The sequence below is a fragment of the Coregonus lavaretus genome (genome assembly GCF_964263955.1).
Source record: "Coregonus lavaretus genome assembly, chromosome: 1".
In the NCBI taxonomy this organism is placed as follows: domain Eukaryota; kingdom Metazoa; phylum Chordata; class Actinopteri; order Salmoniformes; family Salmonidae; genus Coregonus; species Coregonus lavaretus.
The window spans coordinates 2,189,167-2,215,400 of record NC_139988.1 but is presented as its reverse complement, the minus strand read 5'-3'; the positions used below and the strand labels follow the sequence as shown (position 1 = coordinate 2,215,400).

Below are 26,234 nucleotides of genomic sequence, written 5' to 3'. Positions count from 1 at the left end.
GGGATAGGGTCGTCCCAAGGATCCCGGATAGCAAGGACCATCCGCTATAGTTGCTGGAACTGTGATGGAAAGGACAATGTGAATATCTGAGCCTGCACAGTATGGATGGGTATGATAGTGTGAAATCCATAGATAGGGATTCCACACTGCAATCCATGTAGTTAATTGACGACAACCTTTCAACCACTCAATGTTTCGAGACCCGGTGAAGACCTATGAGAGAAGTTGTCAGGAGAATCGATTGCAGTGTGCAGAGTTCTCTCATTCAATATCCAACACCTGCGGGATGGTTTTTCAATACCGTCAAAACTATGATTTTTTTAACATTTGAATATTTGTAGCTACTTTCTAAGTAAATACCTGCAGTCAACTTGTTCAATATGTTAGAAGATAAAGACGATTGCGTTCTTCATTTCACCGGTCACATAATTTTTCATTATGAAACTTCCCGGTAGTCCCCAGTCACATGGTGTTTGTTTACAAGCACACAACGACAAGAGACCGGAGCCTTGTGAGTCACCCACTGTTGTACAGCACGCGTCAGGTGATGTAGTTAAAGCATGGAATTTACAACTATACTGAACAAAAATATAAATGCAACATGTAAAGTGTTGGTCACGTGTATCATGAGCTGAAATGAAAGATTCCAGAAATTTTACATAAGCACAAAAAGCTTCTCTCTCTCAAATTTTGTGCACAAATGTGTTTACATCCCTGTTAGTGAGCGTTCCTCCTTTGCCTGACAGGGGTGGCATATCAAGAAGCTAATTAAACAGCATGATCATTACACATGTGCACCTTGTGCTGGGGACAATAGAAGGCCACTAAAATGTGCAGTTTTGTCACAACACAATGCCACAGATGTCTCAAGTTGAGGGAGCGTGCAATTGGCATGCTCACTGCAGGAATGTCCACCAGAGCTGCTGCCAGAGAATTGAATGTTCATTTCTCTACCATTAGCTGCCTCCAACATCGTTTTAGAGAATTTGGCAGTACGTCCAACCGGCCACACAACCGCAGACCACGTGTAACCACATCAGCCCAGGACCTCCACATCAGGCTTCTTCACCTGCGGGATTGTCTGAGACCAGCCACCCGGACAGCTGATGAAACTGAGGAGTATTTCTGTCTGTAATAAAGCTCTTTTGAGGGGGAAAAACTCTTACTGATTGGCTGGGCCTGGCTCCCCAGTGGGTGGGTCTATGCCCTCCCAGGCCCACCCATGGCTGCGCCCCTTCCCAGTCATTTGAAATCCATAGATTAGGGCCTAATGCATATATTTCAATTGACTGTTTTCCTTATCTGAACTGTAACTCAGTAAAATCTTTGAAATTGTTGCATGTTGCGATTATATTTTTGTTCAGTATAAATGTTTGCCAGCTATATATCTTATAACTATTAAGTTGGCTAATATTTGTTTTGTGCAGCAAACTGTGAGCAGCATTTTTCTGTTACTTAACTTATAACGTATAACTTTATGAGCTGGGATGTCTGTCCTGGAAATACTTTAGGTCAGAGACTGTAGAAAATGTTTGCAATGTGCTTGTTAGCATTCTCTATGTGATTTTACATGTACTTGTTAGCATTGCTTACCTTCGGATAACAAAAGATCAGTGGGGTTTGAAAATAGCACCTCGTGTTCAGTGCTGGTATTACCGAATATCCCGGTATGGCACAAGGTCGGTATGAAGGTATGACAATCTGGATACCGCATTAAAACAGTATGGCAACTCTCGCTCTCTTACCTCCTGTGCAGGCATGTGGCTGAGCAGGGCTGCCCGGGACCTCTGGAGGGAGGGGTCCATCAGCTTGTGTAGCCTCAGGATCAGTTTCCTCAGCCCCATCTGTTTCAAGGCCTTATCTACAAAGGGTCTGTAGATGGCTGTGGGACAGTATATCCCTCCTGTCCCTGTTCCCCCTGACACCACCTCTATAGTCCCAGTCCCGGCCGCTGGGAGGAATTTGTGTTCGGATAGTAAGTGGGGGAATTTAGGAGTCAAACAGGGGGAGAGCTCTCCCTCTCCTGGCTCACCCATCTTCTCGCCCCCTCGGGGCTCGTCCGTTCCCCCCTCCTCCACTAGGTCCCGGTCCTCTCCGTCGCTGTCGCCAGCGGTGAAGGTTGCCGTGGAGTCGTTCTCCTCCTCATCTTCACCCTCGTCTTCGTCGCCGCGGGAACAGCGTGGCGAGGGGATCTCGAAGACAGGCCAGCCGATACGGGAGAGGTCCCGGAGGCCGAGGACAGTGGCCATGACACGCAGCTTCTGGTTCAGATCCTAAGTGATAATAACAGATATATGCCACTTAGCAGACGCTTTTATTGAAACATTTTCGCAGTCCTATTGGTTACATGTTTTTGTATTGGTCAAACCCATGATCCTGGTGTTGCAAGCACCCTGCATTACCAACTGAGCCACCACAGAACCACAGAAGAGATCAAAAAAGGGATTGTTTGGCTATTGAGAGGACAATCCTGTTCCCATTGCCCAGCTACTGGTATTACTTTCAATGTGCATGCAGTAAAAACTGTACCTGTGTGATGTTGAGCCAGAGACAGAGTGCCTGCACCCTGCCCTGGAAGTCCCTGGCCGCGTACTTCTCATAGTCCTTCTGGAGGGTCTGCAGGGAAGGGTACAGAGCCTCTACTGACTCCAGCAGCTCCATCACCCGTTTCACCTGCTCGAAGGCCAGCCGCTGGCGCTGGAGATGCTCCCTGTACCCCGCCCCTGAGCCCAGGGGGGCCGCCGCGTCTACCGCCGAGGATGGGCAGGCGCTGAAGCCCCACGGGTTGACTGAAACAGCGTGGTTAGTTTCTGGAGCTCCACCAGCAGCAATCTGGTTAGAGTCCCTTTCCTCCCCAGAAACAGTCACTGAGCCCTGTGTTGGAGTCCTCTGCTTGGGCTCCAGGCCTGGACCTCCACAGCCTGGCTCTGTGAACACTAGAGTCCTCTGGGCCCCCTGGTCTGGAGATGCCCCTGGTACTCCCACTCCTACCCCCATCCCCAGGCCAACGGTGCTGGGGCTCAGGATGTAGTAGTTGACCTTGAAGTGGAGCACCTCGTTGATGATGTCTGGGATGGCCTGACGAGCTGTGAACAGGAACAGGTCCTGGTCGTTGACGGAGCGTCTCGCGTGCCACGCCTGGAGCTCCAGCCACACCACCTGCGTGTTCGGAGAGAGAGCGAGATAAAAAAATATACCAGTAATAAATAAATGAATAAACAAATATAGAAATAAATCAGTCAAATACCTCATTGTTCTGGGCCGTGTTCTCCAGACCTCGCTGCTCCTTCTCCTTCTTCTTGGACGACATGGACGTGAGCTTCAATAACAACCTTAGCGTTTCAAAGAACTTGAGTCTATCAGCGGGGCAGTCTGTACGGGAAGTCTGGCGATGGGTGCGATGGGCCATGGGGTGAGGCATAGTGACCAGGAGCTTGCCACTGCCGCAGCCCAGTGACAGGTAGGGTTTCCTGGGGTCCATGTTGAGGGCTGAGCCTCCACCAAAGGGGATGGAGGTCTTGGAGAGCGGGTCCAGCATGAAGGAACCGTCGAAGGTCTTCTTGTGGTCTCTCTCACTGGAACGCTGGGTGGCGCGTTGTTTTTTACCCTGTTTGTAGCTGTGTTGTTGATCCTCAGTTTGTTTGTTTACGTTTATTTGGATCCCCTCAGAAGGGTCGGTCTGTTTCTTGTCCAACTTGTAGTTATGTTGCTCGGCCTCCGGGGGCTGGAGGTGGGCGTCTTGGTCTCGGTCTTGCTCGGCCCCTTCTCTGGGTCTGTTGTGGTTGGGCTGGGATGGGCTGGAGGGGGCCGTCTGCTCGTCTGCTGAGATACAGAGAGGAAAACCAATAACAGAACCTTTACCCCTCAAGAAAATCCACTCGCTGTGGTTACTTTACTCACTGCTACTGTCTCATTCCAAATGCCGGCCACTATGTTGGTTGCAGTTACCCTAACAGGTAGAGTGGGTTTATCTAATATATATTTCTCTCTTACCCTTGTAAGGAGAGTGTCCGGTGGGAGAGCGTCCAGATGACCTGCCCTGGCTGTTCCTCTGGCGTTTGCCTGACATGTTTACCACACTACACCCGTCCTCTCTACCTCTGACTAGGTGACCACTGCCTCCATCTTACCCCCTAACTTACCTTTGTTAGGAAAGCGTCCAGCCGACCTGCCCTGGCCTTGGCTGTTCTTCTGGTGTTTCCCCGACATGCGTTTCATCTGCCGGGGGGTGCAGGGGGGAGGCATGCCGTACAGAGTTTCCTCTTCCTCGCTGGGCTTGTCCCACAACTCTTCCACCTCGCAACTCTGATGCCCCAAACCATATTTTGAGGGATTGGCCTGCCTGCGGGACACAAGTAGAGTTGTTTAATAGGGATTCTATGGAAACAAATCTAGAGTCATCAATGGAAAACGTCCTGTGGAGGAGATAAGGGGTGTGGTCAGAGAGAAAACATGTACATGAGTAGAGTTGGCATGATTCCCTATTTATCCAACCCAGGTGTCAGCCTATCCATGGCATCCATGGCAGGCAGCCAGCCAATCTACTCTCATGCAGTGGGTTTGCTCTCCACTTAAAGGGATAGTGCGAGATTTTGGCAATTGGTAGCATGCTAGCTGCTCCCATAGACTTCCAGCTATTGCGCTAATGCTAGCTAGCAATGGCTCGCGAACCTACCTTCAAACTGCACACAGAGACATACAAATGGTATCCATGAGTTCATCTGACTCTGTGAAGTAGAAAAAAGGCTTAATTGACAAAATGTCAAACTATCCCTTTAATGCAGTGGCGATGCTGCAGCTGCTGCCAGACCGATTGTCTGCTCTAGGTACATCTGACTGATGACGGGTTTGACTAGGACGTCTGTCTGGTCTGCAGCCTCCACTGCCTCCAACAGTACCAATGCTGTGTATGACCACAGAAGGCCAGACAGACAGGATAATGGACTGTGGTGGGTGTTCATTGTTCACATCTCTAAGGTAAACACGACTGTCTGATATTTCACCATATTCGTTATTATAGCACTACATAGGGAACGGCACCATATTTGCTATATAGGGAATATGGTGAAATATCAGACATTTATCTGGAGTCTTACTGTCTAGCTGTTTCCTTCAGCTCCCCAACAGGCTTAATTGACAAAATGTCGAACTATCCCTTTAACGCAGGGGCGATGCTCCCCCAACAGTAGCAATAATGTGTAGGCTATGTACCACAGAGGGCCAGACAGACAGACACCGGAAAATGCAACCTTTTGACTTGGCTGTGCAAGTAAATTGTTTATTGGTCGCGCTGGTGCGAGCTGCACATTCTACCTGGTCACCTCAATCGTCTTATTTTTTTAGCGGATAAAACCATGAATTTGTGAAACAGTAGTGCATTATCCTCATGATTCCTGTAATAAAAAAAAGTGTCTGCCCTGCCGCTGTGCCTGCCCGTTTCGCTGGGGCTGGCTGCTGTAATGAGTAAGCCTCTCACACACACACACACACTCTCTCCCCCCTCGTGTGCCCGTTGTGATTGCATAACAATTCAAAATGCAATTGTGGGGAAAAAACGACTTTGGATGCAACTAGTTGTCCATATTAAGAGGATGGTCTCAGCTTTCTGTAGGTATAATTTTTATTTCTCAACGATCATTAATGAGCTCAAAGCATACGTTTTTTACAGTCAAGATAGACCTAATTCAATTGGTGCTAATTCACCACCTGAGGAAGTGGAAACAAAACACATTAGCTAGATCGCTAACTCTAATTATAAACTGGGTGGTTCAAGCCCTGAAAGCTGATTGGCTGAAAGCCGTGGTATATAAAAGACAATATGCCACGGGTATGATGCAAAACTACTTGTTTACTGTTCTAATTACTTTGGTAACCAATTTATAATAGCAATAAGGCACCTCAGGGTTTATGGTATATGGCCCAGGCATTCCACGTTGCACCTTAGAACAGCCCTTTGCCGTAGTATATTGGCCATATACCACAACTCTCGGGCCTTATTGATTAAATGTAATGTCCTAAAAAAAAAATAACTGTACAATGAGACCTAGTGCACTTGCGATGGCCGATGCGCAATTTTGCTTGCTCCGTATTTCAAAGCCATATTAGTGCACATAGAGATTAAGGCAAATTCATCTCTATTGAACAACAAAAAAGCCCTACTTTGACAGTAAAATAACAGAAATGGCCTAATTGTCCAAAATCTATGATAGTCACTAGATTAGGTCGCATATCAAAATGTTTTGAATCATGCATTCCTGCTTGGACATGGTATTCAATAAATATGTTGTTACATCTAACATCTCAGTAATCAATTACACCTCTTAATAAAGCATTGTGAATTACATAAGATGACGACTCAAATGTATTATATTGTGTGACCCTGCGCAAATGTTATTCTGGAGTCCTGAATGGGTTATGGGGATTCACATTTCATTACTAGGTAAACCTCACTGCTTGTTCTCAGCCAGAAGAGAGCAAATAGTACCCCTCTGTAGGGTTGTATCCGGACCCTTCTGCTTCCACACATTTACATTTTAGTCATTTAGCAGACGCTCTTATCCAGAGCGACTTACAGTTAGTGAGTGCATACATATATATTTTTTTTTCATACTGGAATCGAACCCACAACCCTGGCGTTTCAAACGCCATGCTCTACCAACTGAGCTACATCCCTGCCGGCCATTCCCTCCGCTACCCTGGACGACGCTGGGCCAATTGTGCGCCGCCCCATGGGTCTCCCGGTCGCGGCCGGCTACAACAGAGCCTGGATTCGAACCAGGATCTCTAGTGGCACAGCTAGCACTGCGATGCAGTGCCTTAGACCACTTTCTTGAATGGATTTAACAACTGTGAAATGTAACAATGCTGGAGAAAAATAACTCCCTCCAGCTGATACTTAGAATCCTATGCTGTTAAATCCATGATGGGGAGTGAAGTGAACAAGTGCACATTTCAAAAGAAAGGACTAGGGCTAGTAAAGTGGTTGTCACTAGTTACCACAGCCACAAAGTTAACATTAGCCATTTCATAAATATTCAGGAAAACAAAAAGTAGCTTTTTGGTCTTAATTTAAGGTTAGGCATAAGGTTAGCAGTGTGGTTAGGTGTAAAAACAGATTTTAAGAATATAAATTGTAGAAATAGAATGGGTTTATGAATTTGTGGCTGTGGTAACTAGTGACGACCCAGTGAAGTCCATCTGCTAGGTGGTGGACAGCCATATGGCACCAGGTCAAAGTTCAAATGGTTAACATAAAGGTCACGTAAAGCCACCCCGGCTCACTTGCCCCCTGGTGTGTAAAAAGCAGTGACCTGAAAATGTTATGAATACAAACCAAAAAGTAGATTACAACGGCGATGGACAGAGAGTGTTGCCACTGCTCAACAAGAATAGCCTACGCAGCTGCAAACACCTCAAACAGGTTGACACATTTACACCGACATCACCCCAGTATTCCTACCACCGGAGGTACCACACACACAAGCCCCCTTTATGAGTCACACAAGTGCACATATTTTTCTCTTTGTAAGAAAGTATTCAGACCCCTTCACTTTTTCCACATTTTTACGTTAAACCTTATTGTAAAATTGATTACATTGTCCCCCCCCCCCCCCCTCAATCTACACACAATACCCCACAATGACAAAGCAAAAACAGGTTAAAAAATAATAGAAAATTTATTACAAATAAAAAAACGGAAACATTACATTTGCATCAGTATTCAGACCCTTTACTCAGTACTTTGTTGAAGCACCTTTGGTAGCGATTACAGCCTCGAGTCTTCTTGGGTATGACGCTACAAGCTTGGCACACCTGTATTTGGGGAGTTTCTCCCATTCTTCTCTGCAGATCCTCTCAAGCTCTGTCAGGTTGGATGGAGAGCGTCGCTGCACAGCTATTTTCAGGTCTCTCCAGAGATGTTCGATCGGGTTCAAGTCCGGGCTCTGGTTGGGCGACTCAAGGACATTCAGAGACTTGTCCCGAAGCCACTCCTGCGTTGTCTTGACTGTGTACTGAGGGTCGTTGACCTGTTGGAAGGTGAACCTTCGCCCCAGTCTGAGGTCCTGAGCGCTCTGGAGCCGGTTTTCATCAAGGATCTCTCTGTACTTTGCTCCGTTCATCTTTCCCTCGATCCTGACTCATCCCCACAGCATGATGCACCGTAGGGATGGTGCAAGGTTTCCTCCAGACATGACGCTTGGTATTCAGGCCAAAGAGTTCAATCTTGGTTTCATCAGACCAGAGAATCTTGTTTCTCATGGTCTGAGAGTCCTTTAGGTGCCTTTTGGCAAACTCAAAGCGGGCTGTCATGTGCCTTTTACTGAGGAGTGGCTTCCGTCTGGCCACTCTACCATAAAGGCCTGATTGGTGGAGTGCTGCAGAGATGGTTGTCCTTCTGGAAGGTTCTCCCATCTCCACAGAGGAACTCTGGCGCTCTGTCAGAGTGACCATTGGGTTCTTGGTCACCTCCCTGACCAAGGCCCTTCTCCCCCGATTGCCCAGTTTGGCCGGGCGGCCAGCTCTAGGAAGAGTCTTGGTGCTTCCAAACTTCTTCCATTTAAGAATGATGGAGGCCACTGTGTTATTGGGGACCTTCAATGCTGCAGACATTGTTGGTGCCCTTCCCCAGATCTGTACCTCAACACAATCCTGTCTCGGAGCTCTACGGACAATTACTTTGACCTCATGGCTTGGTTTTTGCTCTGATATGCACTGTCAACTGTGAGACCTTATATAGACAGGCGTGTACCTTTCCAAATCATGTCCAATCAATTTAATTTACCACAGGTGGACTCCAATCAAGTTGTAGAAACATCAAAGATGATCAATGGAAACAGGATGCACCTAAGCTCAATTTGGAGTCTCATAGCAAAGGTTCTGAATATTTGTGTAAATAAGGTATCTGTTTTTTACTTTTAATACATTTGAAAATAATTCTAAAAACCTGTTTTCGCTTTGTCATTATGGGTATTGTGTGTGGATTTATGAAGAAATGTAAAAAAAAAAAAAAATCCATTTTAGAATAAGGCTGTAACGTAACGAAATGTGGAAAAAGTCAAGGGGACTGAATACATTCCGAATGCAACAGATCAGACCTTTTAGTTTAAAATGTTGATATTTTTATTTCTACACATTCTTCACAGCTCGTCAATGCGCATATGGTTGTAGGCCAAGCACGGATGTTCCAAAATGCAAATTAGAAGGAAAACACAGTTCTCAAAAGCGCGCACCGCTCGGTGAGCGGTTTCATGTGACAGAGATGAAAATACCTGTTAGAAATTAAGAGGGGAGATCTAAAGATGCATCAACTAGCTCGGGTCACTAATGGGACTAGGATTATGCCTTTGGCTGCTGGACAATAAAACAACATTGATTTGAAAACCAAAAGAACATGAGAAAAATGCTGGTTTCAATGACAATAAGTGTTCATAAAATAATTCCCTTGACATTTATTTCTATGGTCATATTTTGGCTAGGCTACTTTGAAACAAGGTAAAATGACAAAATGTCCAGATTTTAAACAATTAAAGATGCACTATGTAGAAATCGCTCCGCCATTTCCTGGTTGCTAAAATTCGAATAGTTTGCCTAATTTCAGTTTGTGACAAAACAAGCAAGTAATGTAGAGAATCATTGTATCGTCTAAACCGCTGTCAAATCTCTTTTCCATAACCAAAAATATTGTACTTTCAACCAAAAGTAAAACACAAAAACTAAACTTAAGCACGGGAAGCATAGAAAGTGCACATAGAACAGATCTACCATTTCTTAGACTCGCTTTCACCGAGAATGACAGCTCTATAAATCACATTTCTATGTGAATTTGGTCGGGTCTCCCAAAAAGTTAAATATCGCAGCTTTAAGTTTATGGTTAAATAGTTTTAAAATGCTGACCGCCTCCGCTCAGATTCAAGGTGGGTGATGTGCAGTGGGCAACAGGCACTGTCCTTCACTCTCCGGTCTTGTGACCATTTGATCTGAACAAACCTTGCCTTGAGTATGTCGACAGAATCAAGCCTTTTGACGTTAATGTTAATTATCCTTCATTATATTTGTCAAACCTGACTGGCCTTTAGCCTCTATTTATTTTAAGTTTGAATACATTTTCTGGCGCCTCCATGTCAGCATCGGTGTGGACATGAGGCTGTTGCCAATATGCATATCACCTACACTTTGACGTGTAGGCTTTTTAATTTATATTATTATTATTATTATTATTATTATTAATTTATGTAGGCCTACATGAAAACTAGATTTGAAAATTATTCCATTGTTGGCCTCTCTGATCCAATTCTGATCGGAGTAATTGTTGGATATTATGATTTGTGTGACAACTTAAATCTATATTCTTCTTGTCCAACTATTTGTTATACTTTTCCCGGACAAAAGGAAAAGCATTAATGTCGAGCCCTGTAGAGAGAGTGAGTGAGTGTGTGATATTACTGAATCCATTAGCACAGAATAAAAACTAACCAAGCTCTGGAAACACTTCCACACTTCCTTTTAGGTTAAAGAAACAAAGACAAAAATGGAAAACAAAGGAAGAATGCAGGGAGGGGGCACGCCTTCACAGATTACCCTGGCAGGATGCAGGGAGGGGGCACACTTTCACAGAATACCCTGGCTGGATGCAGGGAGGGGGCATGCCTTCACAGATTACCCTGGCAGGATGCAGGGAGGGGGCACACTTTCACAGATTACCATGGCTGGATGCAGGAAGGGGGCACGCCTTCACAGATTACCCTGGCAGGATGCAGGGAGGGGGCACGCCTTCACAGATTACCCTGGCTGGATGCAGGGAGGGGGCACACTTTCACAGATTACCCTGGCAGGATGCAGGGAGGGGGCACGCTTTCACAGATTACCCTGGCAGGATGCAGGGAGGGGGCACGCTTTCACAGATTACCCTGGCAGGATGCAGGGAGGGGGCACACTTTCACAGATTACCATGGCTGGATGCAGGGAGGGGGCACGTCTTCACAGATTACCCTGGCAGGATGCAGGGAGGGGGCACGCTTTCACAGATTACCCTGGCAGGATGCAGGGAGGGGGCACACTTTCACAGATTACCATGGCAGGATGCAGGGAGGGGGCACACTTTCACAGATTACCATGGCTGGATGCAGGGAGGGGGCACGTCTTCACAGATTACCCTGGCAGGATGCAGGGAGGGGGCACGCTTTCACAGATTACCCTGGCAGGATGCAGGGAGGGGGCACACTTTCACAGATTACCCTGGCAGGATGCAGGGAGGGGGCACGTCTTCACAGATTAACCTGGCAGGATGCAGGGAGGGGGCACGCCTTCACAGATTACCCTGGCAGGATGCAGGGAGGGGGCACGCTTTCACAGATTACCCTGGCAGGATGCAGGGAGGGGGCACGTCTTCACATATTACCCTGGCTGGATGCAGGGAGGGGGCACGCCTTCACAGATTACCCTGGCTGGCGCAGTTTTGTCCCTCTAAAGCTTTTCCGGGGGGATTTTAATAGGATTAGAGGGGAGGGCGGAGGAAGTTGACCCCAAGAAATAAAACCAATAGAGAACGGGGAAAATGGGTCCCCTAAACATCAGCAGTCTCTCCATCGATCAACTGATTCAAAGACATTCCCCCACACGTGTGTGTGTGAGTCAGTGTGTCGGTTGATTGGGTGCGGAGGGGCATTGGTGGATCGCTTTCACTAATACGAGATATAGAGGCCAAAGCCTTTCAGTGAGAGAGAAAGAGCCACATGGAGAGAGGGGGAGAGCACACACACAAAGAGCCACATGGAGAGCACAGGCCCCTACTGCCCATCTGTCTATCTCGCTCAACTCAGAGACCATAGAAAGTCCCCCCCCCCCTTCTGTACCCACTGACTCCTCTCTAACGCACACACTTCGCTCTGTCCCCAGGGAGCAGCCAAAGGACTTCCAGACAAGAGAAGACACCTGCTGCAAGACGTTGGGCTTCCTACATGCCAGAGCAGTGTGTGTGTGCGCGCGTGCACACGGCTGTGTCAGACAGGAATCCAGATGCCCCCAGTGTTTGCATGCTCTTAGCATATGGGTTAAATAATAGGAGGGCTGGGAGAGTAGATCAGTCTGGGCCATACCATTGATGCACATTCCTGGAATTAGAGTAATTTAAAACTTTAACAGGACAAGGACAGTCATATAATTACATATCAGAACTCAGTAACTCAGAACTTAGTAATAGGATCTCTGTGGACATTGTGTTATTTTCATTAGTCCTACTCCAGTCTCCTTTTCACCTCATTTATGTAACTCTGTGTTGTTGTTTTTAAATCGCACTGCTTTGCTTTATCTTGGCCAGGTCGCAGTTGTAAATGAGAACTTGTTCTCAACTGGCCTACCTGGTTAAATAAAGGTGAAATAAAAAATAAATAAATAAAATGATTTACTTAACAAAAGGCACACCTCAAAAAGGTGGTCCAGGTATGACATGGCACAAGTGGGGGGGTTTCCTCTTTTGTCCTGCATTGTCCCCCCAAGCAAGGGGGAGGCTGATGACAGCTTGCAGTTGGCAATAAAACACTATTTTGCACAAAACATATTTTTTGTACCTTTAAAAGGAAGATTCCACCACTTTTCAACCTCATACCCTTGTATTCATCATCTCCAGCACGATACCAGTCTACATATGTGAAAACGGCTTGTTTCTAAAAATCCGTGGTTAAAAATATAAGTTACCAAAAAAATACTTCTGTGACATCACAGGGTAGGTTTAAAAGTAAGAAAAACTGATTTTCTAAAATTGTAACGAGTTTCTAGCCAGAGGGAGGGTATATTCTTGCTCCCCACATCACCGCAAATATCATAGTGTTTGAAAATCACTTTTGATGATGTTATCAGGTAGAACTTTAACTTTATTATTTTTTTCTACAAAACATAGAAATGTACAGTTTTTACATATGTAGACACTGGTATTGTGCTGGAGATAATGAAAATGAGGTTGAAAAGTGGTGGAGTTGCCCTTTAAGTGTGTGTACATTACTGTATTTATACTTGGGATATTGGTTTTCAACAGGAAAAGTTCAGAAGTAGAATAGGTCCGCAGTGGAGAAGTTCATCGGTGTCCAAATCACTAAACACTTAAAATGTTGAGGAGGTTGAAAAAGTTGGGCATGGGCCCTCAAATCCTCATAAAGTTCTACAGTTGTACCATTGAGAGCATTTTGACTGGCTGGTATAGCAATAGCACTGCCCTCGATCGCATGGCGCTACAGAGGGTGGTGCGGACAGCCCAGTAGTACATCACTGGGGCCGAGCTGCCATCCAGGACATCTATATCAGGCGGTGTGGAAGGAAGGCCCGGAAAATCATTAGACTCCAACCACCCAAGCCATAGACTATTCTCTCTGCTTCCGCACGGCAAGCGGTACATCAAGTCTGGCACCAACAGGCTCATGAACAGCTTCTATCCCCAAGCCATAAGACTGATAAATAGCTAACAAAATAGCTACAATGACTGAGTGAACCTTGTATCCTCACTGACCTTATTTGTTTATCTCTATGCACACTCACAGGGCCCTACATATTCACGCCATCATCTGCTCACTCACACATAATATGCACATACATTTATACTGACTCTACACACACGCACACCCACTCACATACAAACTGCTGCTACTCTGTTCATCTTATATCCTGATGCCTAGTCACCTTACCCCTGTACATATCTACCTCCATCACTCCAGTATCCCTGCACATTGTAAATATGGTATTGGAACGGAGCCTGTATATAATATGCTTACTTATTTACATTTTAGTCATTTAGCAGACGTTCTTATCCAGAGCGACTCATGAGTGCATAAATTTTCATACTTTTCATATATTTATTGTGTTATTCATATTTCTTCTTATTTCTCATGTTTTTTTCTAGTATTACATTGTTATTGATTATTGCATCGTTGGGTTTTGAGTTGCAAGAAAGGCATTTCACTGTACTTGTGCATGTGACATTAAAACTTGAAACTTGGGCCTGGCTCCCCAGTGGGTGGGCCTACAGTGAGGTATTTGATCCCCTGCTGATTTTGTACGTTTGCCCACTGACAAAGACATCATCAGTCTATAATTTTAATGGTAGGTTTATTTGAACAGTGAGAGACAGAATAACAACAAAAAAATCCAGAAAAACGCATGTCAAAAATGTTATAAATTGATTTGCATTTTAATAAGGGAAATAAGTATTTGACCCCTCTGCAAAACATGACTTAGTACTTGCTGGCAAAACCCAATCACAGAGGTCAGACGTTTCTTGTAGTTGGCCACCAGGTTTGCACACATCTCAGGAGGGATTTTGTTCCACTCCTCTTTGCAGATCTTCTCCAAGTCGTTACGGTTTCGAGGCTGACGTTTGGCAACTCGAACCTTCAGCTCCCTCCACAGATATTTTATGGGATTAAGGTCTGGAGACTGGCTAGGCCACTCCAGGACCTTAATGTGCTTCTTCTTGAGCCACTCCTTTGTTGCCTTGGCCGTGTGTTTTGGGTCATTGTCATGCTGGAATACACATCCACAACCTATTTTCAATGCCCTGGCTGAGAGAAGGAGGTTCTCACCCAAGATTTGACGGTACATGGCCCAGTCCATCGTCCCTTTGATGCGGTGAAATTGTCCTGTCCCCTTAGCAGAAAAACACCCCCAAAGCATAATGTTTCCATCTCCATGTTTGATGGTGGGGATGGTGTTCTTGGGGTCATAGGCAGCATTCCTCCTCCTCCAAACACGGCGAGTTGAGTTGATGCCAAAGAGCTCGATTTTGGTCTCATCTGACCACAACACTTTCACCCTGTTCTCCTCTGAATCATTCAGATGTTCATTGGCAAACTTCAGACGGCCCTGTATATGTGCTTTCTTGAGCAGGGGGACCTTGCGGGCGCTGCAGGATTTCAGTCCAATTGTTTTCTTGGTGACTATGGTCCCAGCTGCCTTGAGATCATTGACAAGATCCTCCCATGTAGTTCTGGGCTGATTCCTCACCGTTCATGATCATTGCAACTCCACGAGGTGAGATCTTGCATGGAGCCCCAGGCCGAGGGAGATTGACAGTTATTTTGTGTTTCTTCCATTTGCGAATAATCGCACCAACTGTTGTCACCTTCTCACCAAGCTGCTTGGCGATGGTCTTGTAGCCCATTCCTGCCTTGTGTAGGTCTACAATCTTGTCCATGACATCCTTGGAGAGCTCTTTGGTCTTGGACATGGTGGAGAGTTTGGAATCTGATTGATTGATTGCTTCTGTGGACAGGTGTCTTTTATACAGGTAACAAACTGAGATTAGGAGCACTCCCTTTAAGAGTGTGCTCCTAATCTCAGCTCGTTACCTGTATAAAAGACACCTGGGAGCCAGAAGTCTTTCTGATTGAGAGGGGGTCAAATTGTGCAATAAACCAATGCTGCGTCCTTATTGTGAATCATGACATTACTGCCACTAGGGATGGGCATTTGAAATATTTTCACTATTCAAATAATGAATATTTTTCTGATATCCGGATAGTTGAAATAGATGTGTTAAAATAAACTTGGGAACTGGCTTGCTGCGCGCCTTGGGAGAGAGGTGACACTCCGCTTGCTGCAGCAGCAGTTCACACTAGCCATACACACTCGCACTAGTTAGACAAACTTTTAGATGCCATAGGATGGTTGTACAAAAATATTTTGCTGCAAAAGTGGTTAAACTCATAGATATTGTGACACACCCCCTTAACTCAAACAGTGCAGAATAATACTTGGTTGGAGGAGGGGTGGTGGCATAAGCTCATGTAACCCCATATTGCAAGCTCTGATATTGCAAATATTTGGAATACATGTAGTCAATTGTCTGCTCTACATACACAAACAAACAGCATTAGGATATCTTAAAGCATTTTGGAAATATAGACCTGTAAACGCAGATACAATAGTCAGAAATATCAACTTGCCCCCACTGTGGTATAACTTGCTCCTCCAGGATTGGGCTCTTAAGTCACCTCCTTATCATTTAGAAGTGAGCTTTGATTCATTGCTAGTCCAATACGTCTGCCTGAATCCAACATGACCTTCTGCTGGCTCACTGCATTTGGAGTTGCCAAATGACTTTCTTCCCTGGAGTTGCCGTATATGTTGACATTATGGTGTATGGGGAGAATGCAACCACACATGACAAGCGCATGTCATAGGAATAGCACCTAACCAATGTCAATACCATCCTGAATCTCCCAGAACTGTCCTTGATAGGCCCACTCCACCATCAGTCCTCCCCTCAGGCAGTTACTAGAAACTGGACTGCCACATGTCAGGAGGCCATTCAACAGGAGGCCATTCAACAGCCAAAATGCTGTATGGAAATTGCTGGTGCGTATTGTCATATGTACCCATGTTGCTACCAACCATGGCTGTCTAGACCATGTGACACCTGAACTGAACACCCATGTGAAGAATGAGCTCTCATGCTGTGGTGAATCATGCATTGATCTGGGAAACTGCAGTAATCCCAACATCCCTATAAGGACATTTGCGCTTGCAACGCCAGGGTTGTGGGTTCGTTTCCTACGGGGGGCCAGTATGAAAACTGTAAGTCGTTCTGGATAAGAGCGTCTGCTAAATGACTAAAATTTAAATGTAAATATGCCATTTATGGCAAACAAGAGGCACCTTAGAATAATAAAACTTGCTGTATGTGATCGTTTATGGTACCTTCTTTTTCCTGTAGTCCACAATCTCCTTTGTCTTGATCACGTTACTAGAGTAGCGGACTGTTATATTACGGTTGCTTTCCTGTAACTTGGTTATGCTACTGTGTGCTTGTGATGTGAAAGGCTGGTTGTAATACATTCGGTAAGTATTCAGACCCCTTGACTTTTTCCACTTTCTGTTACGTTACAGCCTTATTCAAAAATGTATTAAATTGTTTTTTTTCCTCAGCAATCTACACACAATACCCCATAATGACAAAGCAAAAACAGGTTATTTTTAAAAGTTGAAAAGTCCCCAAATACAGGTGTGCCAAGCTTGTAGCGTCATACCCAAGAAGACTCGAGGCTATAATCGCTGCCAAAAGTGCTTTAACAAAGTACTGAGTAAAGGGTCTGAATACTTATGTAAATGTTATATTTTATACAAAAACAAGCTACAGTACCAAAACAAATGATCTAATGATTAAGTGTCTTCGCAGCTAAATCTGCAGAGCTGGGATGGTTGTATCCCCATATATATATATATATAAAAATAACACTATTGGTTGCAAGAATTTTGTATAATAATTTTAATAGAAAAATTATAAGTTTTGAATCAAGTGTTGTTTTGTGTATCAGTTCATAAACCATGTGCCATGGAACCAGTACATTGAAAATATCTTCCCAACTACTTTGCAATCTATATGGCACAAGTGTCAATTTTTTGGTCCTTAAATGAAACTGGTATACTTTTATATTTATCACAATTTTCTTTAGCCAATTTTGGTCTAATGCAGGGCCGACAGACAAGTTCCTTACTTTCTCCCCCGTCCACTTGCATCTTCCATTTTTGCGGTAATGCTGCAATTAGTTGGTTGTAATTTGGAGTAGAGCAGACATTTCCATATATTTTTGTAAACTGCATGTGTGACATAATGCCAACAGTCCTATTTATGATATAATTTACAAAGAAAAAATATTGTTTTTATATATAAATGTATAATTTAACCTTAATATTTGTTGTAATATTTCTTCTGTATTTTCTTGGTGGATTAAACTGAAATTGCAACCAATTTATGGCTTTTTTTTTTAAGGCAATATTTTTTAGATGATTTCATTTTCAAATAACCGAAAGTGAGAGGTTGTAATCTGAATAAAGGGGAAAAGACCATTCTTGAACATGGGGTGAGACATTCTTACTAATCTGCTAGAGAACCAGTTCGGATTTAAGTATAGCTTCTGAATAAATGATGCCTTTAGTGAGAGGTCTAATGCTTTAATATTTAATCATTTCTGCCCTCCAAATTCATATTCATTATATAAATAGGCCCGTTTCATTTTGTCTGGCTTGCCATTCCAAATAAAATGGAATATTTTTTGCTCATATAACTTTTTTAAACAAGTCGCTAGGTGTAGGCAAGGCCATAAACAATATGCATTGCATATTTGCTTATTTTATATTGAGAGCATCCTGTCGGGCTGTATCACCGCCTGGTACGGCAACTGCACCGCCCGCAACCGCAGGGCTCTCTAGAGGGTGGTGCGGTCTGCCCAACGCATTACCGGGGGCAAACTACCCGCCCTGCAGGACACCTACAGCACCCGATGTCACAGGAAGGTCAAAAAGATCATCAAGGACATCAACCACTCGAGCCACTGCCTGCTCACCCCGCTATCATCCAGAAGGCGAGGTCAGTACAGGGCATCAATGCTGGGACCGAGAGACTGAAAAACAGCTTCTATCTCAAGGCCATTAGACTGTTAACATTTTACATTTACGTCATTTAGCAGACGCTCTTATCCAGAGCGACTTACAAATAGAACAGCCATCACTAGCACATTAGAGGCTGCTGCCTATAGACAAGACTAGAAATCACTGGCCACTTAAAGAAATAGAACACTAGTCACTTTACTCATCTCATATATATATATACTGTATTCTATACTATTCTACTGTATCTTAGTCCATGCCGCTCTGTCATTGCGCATCCTTATATGTATATATTTTTTATTCCATTCCTTACTTAGATTTGGGTGTATTGGGTATATGTTGTAAAATTGTTAGATATTACTGAACTGTCGGAGCTAGAAGCACAAGCATTTCGCTACACCCGCTATAACATCTGCGAAACACGTGTATGTGACCAATATGATTTGATTTATATGGAAAAATATCGATCGGTCGAAAGAACAGACAACTTTCGGTCGACCAAGATTTTATTTAGCCGGGGACAGCCCTACACCCTTCTCCCTGCAGCTCTTACTGCTCCAAGCTACTTCGAGAAGAAAAACAGCCTTCTGTTGCCAAATGGGCAGCTACTCCTGGTAGCTGACCACGGCCTCAGAGCCCATCTGACACTAGTGAATTACTGCTGCAGTGTTTGTGTGTACATGCATGCGTGTGTATGTGCGAGTGTATGTGTGCGTGCGTGCGTATACATGCGTGTGCGTGCCCTCATAGAAGCGCCCATCTGACAGCAGTTGCGTTCCTGCTGCAGTGCAGATGGTGTCAGTGTCTGGCTGCCTCAGTCTGAGTGGCTCATCTGTAATAAAGGCTGGTGAAATGTTACAGCCTCTGGGCAGGGACACAGCGTGCATGACAAAACACTGTTAATCAGGGCCAAAGTGTCTGTGGTGGGGGGGGGGGGGGGGGGGGGGGTGTCTTGACTCTCTACCCGCCCAGGCACTGCAGCAGGAGCCAGATTAGGGGAGGTGATTTAGTGACCTTTGACCCCCACCCCCACCCCCACCTCCACTCCCCCAATAGCACCAGGACTATTGTACCAGGCAGGAGGACTCCATTGTGTGGGCCGACACGTGGCCTGGAAGGTCCACACAGCTAAATAGCCTGGACACAGCTGGCTGGGGAGGCAGAGCAGCACACTTGGGGTACGTCCCAAATGGCACCCCATTCCCTAAATAGTGGACTACTTTTGGCCAGAGCCTTATGGGTACTGGTCAAAAGTAGTGCACTACATTGGGAATGGGGTGCCATTTGGAACGCAGCTTTGCTCACAATGCCTATTGCCCTCACCAACCAAATAGGATTGAATGATTGTTCAGCTAGGAGAGGGGGCCAGAGGGAGTGGGGGGGGAATTGGCTGGACTTTTTTTGCAGGAGCAACAGGCTCTCAGCAAAATTAGTAATTCTTGTACAATTGACAAGAAGGGGGTATTTTTTAGGGGGGAGTATTTCTGAGTCACTTTTACAAGAAAACATGTGCCGGTTGCCCACTTTTCACTGTAGTAAGTTATGATGACAGAAAAACTCCATCGGATGCAGCAGCTCACTATGGTTCACACAACCACACATGAAAGTGATATGATGCCACACTCCACTGGAAAGATTTTAGGTCGCAAAAACTCAGTGGTTTCAGATAAGATCCATTACTATGCCAGAGCATCGGCTACATCTTTGTAAAGACTGAAAGCTGCAGTTGAGTTCCTTTTCTTTTAATCTATGCAAATGTTTTTGCAATTATCATTCTTGTGTTGAATGTATTGGTGTCTCTAGCTCCTCAACAACATTCTCTGTAACACCAGTAGGATGACAGCAGAATCTCTAAACCAGAAGAAAAATAATAGAGGGAGAACAGAACAGGACCCCACCCTGCTCAGAAAACCCCACCCGGATGACCCCACCCGGATAGAAACATTGGACCCCACCACACGTGCACATCCATGCCCACACCCGCCTGCCCGTACACCCACCCACCCCCACATCTTTGATTGCATGAAGAATGCACTTGAACCGGAACAGCCATCATTTGTGTGCTGCTTGCGCACAGTACTTACGACAACAATGAAACATGACACTGCATCCCAAGAGACCAGCTGGTGGCATTTAAAACTGAAATCTAGAACTGTAATGCCTTGATTAGAATGCCCTGCCAATGTTTCAGATCCATGGGAGAACAGAGGGTCTAACCTGAGAATCATGTCTAACCTGAGAATCCTCTGACTGCCACTTACAGCTAATGAAAACCCTGCAACCACAGCCTTGGCTGACGATATGATTTAGTATTTTATTAGGATCCCTGTTACCTGTTGCAAAAGCAGCAGCTACTCTTCCTAGGGTCCACACAAAACATGGCATAATACAGAACAGACAACAGCAAAAACATTTAAAAAAACATTTAAAAGCTTGCCCTGCCTGCTAAATCCAACTTGTGCTAGCTAGTGCGCAGTGTTTCCACTGCAGTCATTTAGCTTTGGCGCTGTGCCACGACAAAATCATGGCCGCAACGCCAATTTGAAGGTGCTAGAACAGTCCACATTTACTTTCTCTACAAACGAAACAAGTAATGAATAGAACAACCAGACAACCCCACAGTATAATAGTTTATCTAGTTACCTAGTCGGCTTGGATAAATATTCCTTTCAAGGTGCATTCAATTTACGAGTGCCATAGTGAGGGAAACATGCAATCAGACAAGCATTCAATGCACAACAATTCTTGCAAATCACAATTCGCCTAGTGCATAGGGGAGAGTGGGGCTAAAAGTAACACAATTGTAGGGTAACTTGGGGTGAAACGCCATCCACCTCAACATATTTTTGGGGAAGTGACTTAAATTGAGATGAGGCAGATCTTTTAATTTTTTTTGCAAGAGTAGTGGCAAACAGGAAAACTGTTGTGGGGGGGATTGTGACATGAAGTGGTTTCAGTGAGAAATACAGGCAGGGAGCACGTTACACCAAGTTACCCTAACAGGTAGGCCTACATTATATTCACTGTGTTTATGACATTTTTTTGGGACATAAAATTCATCAATAGGATGCTAACTAGTTAAAAGATCACATTTGAGATCCAGCTAATGATTAGCCCAATAGGGTAAATGCAGATAGGCAATCCCATGCTTCAGCCTATTTATTTATAGCCACTATGCTGCATCAGTTGGGCTACAGGTGATAATGCTTATTGTATTTGCATGGTCCAAACTGTTAAATAATTGTACCATTATGTTATTGGGCTCATTTCTGGAGATGGAAATAATATTTTAAATGGCGTCAGCATAATTCTATTTTCAATCATTTTGGAGTAGAATGTCCTTTTAAAAAGTCACCAGAACGGAGCTTCTCAGTCCTTCAACATAAAAATTCTACAACCTTTCCAGAGAAAACACTGTTAGGGCGTAATGTAAACAGACAATCATGTAATGATTATGGCCTGAATAACCTTAGGACACTTCCTTCCTGAATCACATGGTGTGGCATGATGCGCACCAGTATTTTCCAAGCGTGCTAAGGCAAGTGCAGCAGCTGTTTATTAGAGAGAGACAGAGAAAGAAAAAGAAAAATAGTAAGTGTCAGACAACTTTAGGAGTGCTAGCCTGAGAGCTTTGTAGTCCTCTATCCCTGAAGCAGTGATGGAGCCTGGATGGCAGTGCTAGTCAGAGCTTTGTAGTCCTCTATCCCTGAAGCAGTGATGGAGCCTGGATGGCAGTGCTAGTCTGAGCTTTGTAGTCCTCTATCCCTGAAGCAGTGATGGAGCCTGGATGGCAGTGCTAGTCAGAGCTTTGTAGTCCTCTATCCCTGAAGCAGTGATGGAGCCTGGATGGCAGTGCTAGTCAGAGCTTTGTAGTCCTCTATCCCTGAAGCAATGAGGGAGCCTGGAGGGCAGTGATGGGCTGTAGGCTGGGAATGCTGGGGGTTGGGGTTCCGGAGTCGTCAGAAGTGTTCTATCTACAGACTGTGTGTTGCATTAATGAGTTCTAGCCAAGGGCTCCTCCTTCTCTGGGCCATGAGATGACTATCCTCTTCTCTACGCAGCACTATCCTGAAATCCGTGGAATGCTTGTGGGAGAATGTCTGAATGCTACTGACCCAGCCAGATTCCCAAACAGCATTGACAAAAGATCTCTGTCCTGTCCTTCCCTGCAATGGTTGGCAGCAGCAATGAATAGTTAGTGAGTGCCGTGTATGCATTTTTAACCATGCTTGCAAATGATCTGGTCTTGCACAGTCAGGAACAGGGTAGCTAGCAGATTGGAAGGGGCTAATGTGATGTTCCATTAGCCGTTACAGGTTAGGTACTGTTTGGCGTAGGACAGAGAATTTGACATACCTTAACTTGGTGATACTTCCTCAATTCCCGACTTCGAAGACAACCAATTTCTTCTAAATGTCCAAGTCTAGTTGCAGGAGGTTCGTTTGAATTTAGAAAATGCTCAGTTATTAAATTAAATCAATTTTATGCTCATGAAATAATCCAGCAATGTGTACGCCGCCATCTTGTCTATTTCAAGTCTTCTCTCACTGAGACAGGTGGGTGTCCAGTCCACTCCAATGTGCCGCATGTCATGATGACACCCACCTGTCTCAACGAGAGAAGATTTGAAATGGACAAGATGTCAGTGTACACATTGTGGGGAAGTATCGACAAATTAAGGTTGGTCGAAAATTCTGTGATACGCCAAACAGCAGTTATCTAATAACATCCATCAGCCAGCTGGAACAGAATAATGGTCTGACTAGGCAATCTTTCTAATAGCTAGGGACAGGGGTGACCTTAACTCCAGCAGACAGACAGTTGCACAACCATGTGCCTTGTTTGTCTCCCTGTTCTGCATATGCTGAACAGAGAGGGGTTGTGTCCCAAACCGCACCCTATTCCCTATTAGTGCACTACTTTCTGCCAGGGCCCATAGGAAATAGGGTGCCATTTCCTCATTTGGGACGCAGACAGCGACTCTAGATGGGAGGGGGGGGGGTAGAGGAGAGGGCAGCTTTGTTGGAACTAAAGATTGACAACATGACATCATCGCTCAAATATTCAACCCCAATGCAATCCCAGTTCCAGCCCTATGGGCCCTGGTCAAAAGTAGTGCACTAAGGGGAATAGGGTGCTATGTGGGACACAACCCTATGAGTTAGGACACACAAAATGAGCAGTGCACAAACTGATTCGTGGGAGAGAGGAACGTCCCCACCCATATGCTGTAGCTGCAGAACTATGTGGAAGTCCCAAATAACACCCTATTCCCTACATAGAGCACTATTTTTGACTTGACCAGGTCAAAAGTATTGCACTACATAGGGAGCCATTTGGGACACACCCTATATGCAATGATTTCAACAGTCTGTTTGTGCCATCTTGCCAGCTACTTAAACTAATTGTCATGACATGTTCGGCTTGACAACGAGAGCAATGGAGTTGGAAAGAGCGCAAACAAATGTGGGACCAGGCTAGTCTGACACAGCAGCAGTGCAGTGACTCGATATAAAGACAAGTCTGTGTGCTTGCAAAGAAGACTTGGATTGAAAACACACAGCCGGAATGATCAAAGTGATGACACTGAGACCATAATCAAGAACCACACTTGAAAGCATTGAACACGATTTTGCACTCAACATCATGTGCTATCCATTTCAATTCAGTATGCCATGCAGTGTAGGCCTGGCACTGTTGCATGCTTGGAAGGAGGACAGGAGACATAATATTGGATTCCAGAGAATCCATCACCAGGAGCCAGGGGCAAACAAGCGTGATGACATCGTTTGGGGTCAGAAGAGACCTACATAGAAGGAAAAACATTCAACAGCATGCATTCCACTGGCACTAAAAACAGCTGGAAGCAATCTGCAATGAAACTACATATCACTAGTAGTGCATGCCCCTGTAATCTAAACGACTACACAATCATTGACAATAAAATAAAATGAAAAAAACTACTGTTCTGTGAGCATTCATTCCTTGTCAGCAAAATTGCTTTATAGAAACTAGAAACCTTTGATTTTGCAGATTCTAGAACCATTCTAATTGAACTGAAAGGGCGTTTTCCATTGGAGTCCGGAGCATACACACCGATTGTACATACAGTCCCTGACTAATAACAAATGGCATGTGAAAAGCTTCAAAGATGCTCTTGTAGAAAACACGTGAACATTCTCTCCCCGAACAAAGAGCAGGTATCATCGGATATACTGCAATACCAGTCCCCTGCCAATTAGCTCAAGCTTGGAACCAATATTTTCCCTGATGCTTTGCACTGTTTACATGATGAATGATCTTCACACAGACAACAAAATGCACGAAATTCCTGGCTGGGTAATTTAGCATGTAATATACATTTGCAATCAATCTAAGCAATCAGTGGGCTATTATAGCTAGCAATCTATGTTCCACAAAAAGGTGTTGCAACTTGCAACAAACATTTGCATTTTTGTAATTTAGCAGAAGCTAATAGCAGTACTTTCTCGTACTGGCCCCCAGTGGGAATCGAACCCACAACCCTGGCGTTGCAAGCGCCATACTCTACCAACTGAGCCACACGGCATAGCTACGTGCTTTTCTTGCTGAGCAGTTTCCATTTCTAGGAAAACTAAATCAGACATTTCAAAACATGAGTTGTTTCCCATCAACTTCCTCCGTCCAAGAAGTCATAAGACAACATATCAGCCCAGCCACTGAATTCTTCCTTGAGCCGGTCACCAGCAAAGTTACCTAGCTAACTAGTTGTGATGTACAGCCTAGATAACTGCCTAGCTAACATGCTAAAGTTAGCTAGCTAACGTTTGTTAACAATTCAAGAAAATTAGTGCAACATTTCAATTCATGTTTCAAATATAGTTATATTGAAAGAGGTTGTGCATATACCTAGAAAGTGCTACAACAATCCTGATGAAAACCGATACCAAACTTTGCAAGGATTAAGTAATTTGCTACTTTGACAAAACTGTGAACAATAAACTCAACGAAGCGCTAAAGTAACGTTAGCCACATAGCTAGCTAGCTGACTAGCCTAGCAAGCTAGCTAACTGCCTTTTGATGTTGCAAATCCAATGTGAAGCGAAAATAGTTACCTCTTTCAAAAGGCAAGCATTTCCTCTATCCTCCAGGAATTCCACAACAAATAGAAACACTATGCAAAGTGGTATTTCAGAGAACAGATTTATCTTCAAAACTTTGCAACTTCAACGCTGCAAAAATGTTGCAACTGTACGTGGATCACTTTGTGACAGTAGGTGGTTGTCTACAGATGCGCAAGCGCGCCAATTGACCCGCTTGGGTTGTAACATTCAGCTCACAATGTGGCAGCTAACTAAGCCCCGGCTGTGTAGTTTCTTTCTTTTCACGAAATCGCACTGATTATTCGCCTACCTGCTAGGTTCGCTATTATCCGGAGGCTCCATAGCAGGTCGAGAAATCTTCGGTTCTAGTGGTGCATGGCACCATCCATGACCATACAAGTTTAAAAGCTGTTTGCACGTTTTCTTTTTGCAAGAGCTGGGCGAAAAGGCGTCTTTCTGTTAAGTTTTTTTTATCCCCCTGCAGAGTTGGAGCTCCTCTGGTTGTGCGCTGTCGCCATCTTTCCAGCAGTCATTGAGGAGCGCTACGGCCAATGAGTATATATGGCTACGGCAACTCGTACAGTTCATCCGTTCAGCAGCCAAGTAGCCAAATGGTGTGACAAGAATGATGTGGTTATAATGCATTATAACACTTGCCATAAGCATGTATCGAATTATGTCCCCTTACAATGTCATTATAAAGGATCATGCATGCTTATAACGAGCATTAAAGCGTTATTTGTTGGCTTTCTAGACTAAAGTGTTACCAGGGCCAGACAC

The 26,234-nt window shown here is 44.6% G+C and overlaps 1 protein-coding gene across 1 annotated transcript in view; it reads right to left on the bottom strand.

The window, feature by feature from the left end:
• Positions 1 to 25,962, bottom strand: part of LOC311136120 (mitogen-activated protein kinase kinase kinase 4-like) — a 73,527-nt gene extending 47,565 nt beyond the window's left edge. Inside the window, exons 1-5 of the mRNA XM_084170204.1 lie at positions 25,765 to 25,962; positions 4,143 to 4,342; positions 3,248 to 3,822; positions 2,530 to 3,159; positions 1,746 to 2,273 (exon numbers count right to left, since the gene is read on the bottom strand). Of these exons, the coding sequence (XP_084026330.1) occupies positions 1,746 to 2,273; positions 2,530 to 3,159; positions 3,248 to 3,822; positions 4,143 to 4,342; positions 25,765 to 25,796 (1,965 nt within the window). The 5' untranslated portion in view covers positions 25,797 to 25,962. The remainder of the gene's footprint in view (positions 1 to 1,745; positions 2,274 to 2,529; positions 3,160 to 3,247; positions 3,823 to 4,142; positions 4,343 to 25,764) is intronic.
• Positions 25,963 to 26,234: the final 272 nt, after the last annotated feature.